This window comes from Octopus bimaculoides, chromosome 1 (assembly GCF_046866305.1).
Source record: "Octopus bimaculoides isolate indiv1 chromosome 1, ASM4686630v1, whole genome shotgun sequence".
NCBI classification, from domain to species: domain Eukaryota; kingdom Metazoa; phylum Mollusca; class Cephalopoda; order Octopoda; family Octopodidae; genus Octopus; species Octopus bimaculoides.
Genome location: NC_142928.1, coordinates 56320726 through 56326725, shown reverse-complemented (window position 1 = coordinate 56326725; position 6000 = coordinate 56320726). Strand labels below are relative to the sequence as shown.

At 30.8% G+C, this 6000-nt stretch overlaps 1 protein-coding gene across 11 annotated transcripts in view; it reads right to left on the bottom strand.

The window, feature by feature from the left end:
* Positions 1 to 413: 413 nt before the first annotated feature.
* LOC106880995 (protein kinase C delta type) overlaps positions 414 to 6000 on the bottom strand; it is a 141765-nt gene continuing 136178 nt past the window's right edge. For all 11 annotated transcript variants that reach the window (XM_052966790.2, XM_052966795.2, XM_089351201.1 and 8 more), the window contains 4 exons: positions 5736 to 5874; positions 4407 to 4595; positions 2939 to 3079; positions 414 to 2319 (listed from right to left, as the gene is read on the bottom strand). In XM_052966790.2, coding sequence (XP_052822750.1) covers positions 2188 to 2319; positions 2939 to 3079; positions 4407 to 4595; positions 5736 to 5874 — 601 coding nt within the window. In that variant the 3' untranslated portion in view covers positions 414 to 2187. The remainder of the gene's footprint in view (positions 2320 to 2938; positions 3080 to 4406; positions 4596 to 5735; positions 5875 to 6000) is intronic.

Below are 6000 nucleotides of genomic sequence, written 5' to 3'. Positions count from 1 at the left end.
TCAGCATTTGTTGTTGGCAGCAGCAGTGGTTGTTGATGGCAAGCAAAATATTGATGAGACATTATTGAATATTAAAGTTACCAGCTGAAAATTCAGTACTGTTTTTATAAGGAACAGTGTTTTTACGTCAAAATTGGAGTTGAAGCTTTTATTCTTTAGTGCATTCTTTTCACGGATGTATGTATGTCCATGTGAAAAGTTGGTTTTAATTGAAGATATAATTTATTGAAATTGTGTAAGAGCTTCAAAAACACCAATTCTGAACAATATATTTGAATGCACAAATTTTATATTAACATTCCCTTGCAACCAACATAACATTTTTTTTTTTCATTTTTTTTTCACCTCCCACAGCACAAATATAGGATCTCAAAACTAATTTCACATTTTTTTTCAAATAATATTCCAAAGGGGACATGAAATAGCTCCAATTTATTTGGGAAGAAAATAATAAGACAGGTGGTGATAATAATATGGTTTGACAGATCAAGGCACAGATAAATGGCCAATAGTTGTGGATGGTATGCTGACATAAAAATGGACAAGCAAACTAAATATGAATGTGTCTGTACATATTTCAAATGGAGATTGGGCTGGGATGGGGCTTATGAGAGTTTCATTCACACATACATACATATCCAGTCATATACATTTCTTTTGCAAACCATGAAACGGTGATTGTCTGCAAACCAACAAATAGAAGGCAGTAACAACCCAAGATAAACAAAATAAAAGAGAACACATAGAATTATTGTGAAAATTAAGGCTTGAAAAGAAAAGCAATCTTTTTTTGATTTTTTAATATGATATTGTTGACTTAAAAAGTTCCTTCTTTCACTTTTTGTAGTTTAATATCGATATTAGATCTCCTCACCACTAATTTAAAATTAGAGTGATGTGCAGGAGTATGCATTATATACAAGTTACTTAAAAACAAAGGGGTGAAAAAAAAAAGGGTTACACAGGTTTAATAAGAGCAATGCTAAGCACACAGAGGGAATAGTCGTAAGCAACAAGAGGCAAACATATTGTATTGCAGGCCAGGTGGCTGACAATTGCAGTAGTCACAAGCTAATACATACTGACTTCCTTTCAAGTTGAAAAGGTGAGTTGAATCCAAGAAAAACAAATAAAACCAATTTGTCCCTTTCACATTGGATACAAAAGCTTTAAAAAAAAAAGAAAAAAGAAAACAAAGAGGGAGAGGGAGAGAGAGAGCGGGGCAGAGAACAAAATATCCCCCATATTGATAGCTGAATAAAACATACCAATTTGTGTTTCACTGAGTAAAGCATGTATAACTGTTATTGATTAAAATTGAGGGACATACAAAGAAACTGAACTAAGGCAACAGACAATTTATAAAGAGGATGTTAATGAATAAGGTTTCATTTTTTAAAAATTTAATTTGGGGTGGGGGAAAAAAAAAATCACAGCTGAATTTCTTTAAACAGTGAAAATAATCAGATTACAAAATGAAGACAGTTAAAGAATGAGCACAATGCTTTTTTCTTTCTTTCTTTTTTTTTTTTGATACTCCAATATGGAGAAAATGACATTGTAAAAGTTGATGAGAAATTCCATCAGCTATATTTGAAATCACTTCATGCAGAGAACAATGATTTTTAATCATCATTAACATCATCTTCTTAAACAAGTTTTTAAATTTATTTTTTTCTTTTCTTTTTTTTTTTTAAAGAAGTGATGACATATAAAAAGCATTGTGGTGATATTGATGAACATTACAAATACTGCAATTCACGAGCATCAACATTGAAAAAGTAATCTGAGACATGAAATGTGTTAATAGTATTAAATAAGATACCAAAGATTCTCTCTATCACATCAAGAGAGGGCTTGTTTATTTTTTGTGGGGGGGATTTTCCCGAAGAAGCTGAAAAACTAAATTGAATCAAGAATATTTGTGTATGTATTGTGAAGACAAATCAAAATTGTTTATTGCTTCATATCACCCAAACCTTTGTCACTTTACTTCTTCAAGGTCAAAATATTATTGTGTTAATTAATTAAGAGGAATGGTTGAGTTGAGGATAAATTTGAGGCTAGCACAGAGATTGGGATACAAAAAGGTAAACACTTTGATGTTTATTAAGAGGGATGCTCCTTGAGAAAACTATTTTTAAAAAATTGAAAATAAAGACATTGGTTTAGAGGATAGCAGTGTTTTTAAGCAGTAAAACTGAAATTCTGGAACATCTTTTGATCTATTGTTTTACACAATTCCTTGTCTGGTGGTGTCAATTTAGCCACATCCGAAGTGAATTCTTTGTCAAAATTGGTAGAATCAGAATCAGATTTCTACAGAAATGAGAAAAAAAAAAAAATAATGCAATTTTAATATACAGAAGAAATCTAGATATTCATAATGTTCAATGAAATTTTACGCACAAATTTGTAAAGTTCAACATTGAAGACATTACAAAAAAAATTTCATGATCATAAATGGGATTAAAGAGGTTCAAAAGCAAAATAAAATTGAAAAAAAAAGAAGAAAAATATGCATCCTTATTTAAAGCAAATAAGATATGTATGGATGTATTGTAGATATTTTCAATTGTGTGTGGACATTAAGTATCATCCATTTTATGTTTGTTATATTGGAGATATGATGCAGATAAGGTGCTGGACCACTGGTTACATAATAAATTGATTAAAATCTACAACTACTGTTGTGCCATTGGGATAAGACTTAATTCTGCTTCCATTGACAATAGTTCTATTCTTTCAGTTGAATAGTTAACAGTAAGAAGAGCATTCATCTACAAAAATGCTCCACTAACATGCAAATGTCCACACCAGCTCACAGATGTGAGCATGAAAAATAGAGGTAAAATAGATTTTAATGAAAGAGAATAAAAAAACTATCCTGAAATATATTCATTACAATGGTGTTATAAAATATTTCATTAATAATTACCACTCGTGGCTTAAACGGAGGTTCTATTTCTCGTCTCTCCAATTTCTCCCAATCAATAGGTTTGAAGAATGGATGGTTCCGGATTTCACCTTGTGGGCAGCCAGGCATCCCTAACCGAGTGATGGGGTTACGTTCAAGTAACTGTAAGAAAAATATGTTTTTCATGGCATTAAATAAAAATTTTGTGATAGCAAAAGAACATCAAAAAATTTACTTATAATACAAAAATCAAAGCTAACAGTTTAGTGAAAGAAAAAAAAAATCAGGCATGTCATTAAAAATACTATCTACGACATAAGACTATAGAATTACAAAGGAAAAGAAATTAATGCTGACATGTTCATGTCTTTTGTAATGTATGCATAATGAAAATGAGGGGATAGAGACCTACAAAATAGAAGTCATCTGGCATTTTCAATGAAATAACCGAGTGCTACAGACTAGGTCTGTGGCCAGATCAAGGAATCTGCTAAATGAAAAGTATCATAGTGGTGGAATATTACCATGGATAGAGCTATAAAAGCTATAAGACAGGCCTGGAAAGAAAGGGAGTAGCAAAGAGCAATATCAAGCTGCTACAAGCGAAGGAAGATGAGTGTATGAAGCATAGCATAGAGAGAAGTTGAAAGAAGGATTTCCAATATTTGGTACCAAGAGGAGCAGAGGTAGGTGTACAGGATTGCAAGGTTGTCTGTTAGGGTGAACCATGATGCTGATAGGAAAAAGTGTTATTAGAATAGCAGTAGCACTTTCTTCAATAATTATGAGAAAAGATAAGCATGGTGATATTTCTATGAGAAATTGTTGACTGTAGAAAAAAGCAGCTCATCAATCTGATATAGTTGATGTGATGCTGGAAATAGTTGCTGAAATACAACCAATACAAGGTGTCATACACAATGATTGGTGTAGCAGTATAATTATCAATAGCAAAAAAAAAAAAAAAAAAGCTAAAACAAGAAACTACTGCAAATGAACTAAATTTTGAAAGTAACAGTAAAAGTTTAGCACAACTGATTAGAAAGAGAAATTGCTTATATAAGATGAGTTTGGTTTTGTCCCAGGCTGGAGTATCGGAAGAAATCCAGGTTCACAAATCAACTTCTTTAATAGTTCAGATATATCAAGTAATATGCATAGGTGAGTGATGAGTAACGTCTCTGCTTTCTGTCAGGTTAACTTTTTGTTTCAATACTCTAGTTTAGCTCAGTGAGAAAATGTTATAATATTATAGCTTAATTTAGCTAAATGAAAAATGTGATGAGATAAAATCTACCAAAGAATGTTTGAATTTGTGGATGAAATGACATGTAAAAATGTACTTATAGTTATCTATATAGGCATTACTTTAAAAAAGTATCTAATGTATACATAGAGAAATATGCATGAAGATTACATGTAGAACTTCTGCAGTTTAACTGAAGGTTCTGTCTTATTAATATAAGCTGAAAAGGAAAAAAAGTAATACCCCACTAAGACATCTGAATGAATCTGGAGGTAGCCACCGAGGATAGAAAAGGTCATCATACAAAATGGACTGGAAAAGGTCATCTTCATCATCTCCATGGAAGGGTGATTGTCCCATCAGCATCTCATATAAGAGTACACCAAATGACCACCAATCCACAGAAATACCATACTTTTGTCCATGTAAAATCTAAAAAGAAAAATTAAGGAAATATTAAATTTATACACTACAGATATTAAGAACAAATTTGGATGCAAACAGTATTTTTTACTGATGGTTTTTATTACTAGAAGTTTTTTTTTTAAATAGTTATTATTTTGGGGGTGTTTTTCTTTTTCCATGGTGACATGTTTTAAACAATGAAGATGCAATTCACTATATATTCATAAATTACCTCAAAGTATGTTTGAAATGTCTAAAACTGACATATTTAATAATGATGATAAATAATATGTATACACATCATAATTCTAACATCTACTTCTCCATTCTTGCATAGGTCAGACAAAATTCATTGAGACAGATTTTCTACAGCTGTATGTCCTTCCTGTTACTACTCTCATCTGTTTCCTAACAAGGTGTTTTTTATGAGTTTATGAACTTTGGTTCTTTTCTCTAAAACTATATATACACACACACACATATATATATATATATATATATATATATATATATATATATACACACACACACACACACATACATACATGTATATATACATGGGTATATTCATATATATATGTGTGTGTGTGTGTGATATCATAAATCAATGAGTTATAGCATTCGACAAGACCCATTCAATTATTCAAATTGATGTTCTTTCCATTTATAATTTTCATGTTAACATCTTTGTATTTTATTTAATACCTGTGGGTTTTTTTATCTTTGTGCTAGCTAATTTATTTCCCTTATTACTAATTATTTAGTCTCCTTCAAAAATGCATCACTAAAATTTGGCCAAAAATAATCTTCTTTAGTCTCAAAATTTCATCCTTGTGTGGGGTATGTTTCTTCTTGTCAATCTTATAATATTCTACAACTACAAGCTACATTCCTTAAGAAAAGAACTGGCAAAAGATGACCATTTCTTATCCTTGTTCTTCAACAGCTGTTGTAACAAAAATGTCACATTCAAAGAAAATGTCATATTCATGACCACCCCACTTACATACAAACAGTCCTAAAGGTCAAGTTGTATTTCAGCTAGTATATTTCTATGAACTCTAGGTTGCAATGTTTTCAAATGAGTATTAGGAAATAGAAATTATCATTTATATACAACCTTGTATTACATTGTCTCTATTTGTTTTTAATAAAATTCTTGCTTACTTCTGGTGCTATATAATCTGGTGTTCCACAGAATGTGTTCGTTTTGTTCCTATCATCTATTCCCTCCTTACACATGCCAAAATCAGCAATTTTGATGTGGCCAGTTTTATCAAGCATCACATTATCCAATTTGAGATCTCTGGAATGAAAAAAAATTACACTTTAAGATATCAAAAATATTTTCCACTTTGTATTCTTTATCAATTCAGTTATCCTAAAGAGAAACACCTATCAAACTTTATAGCTATAATTCATTTTTAAATTT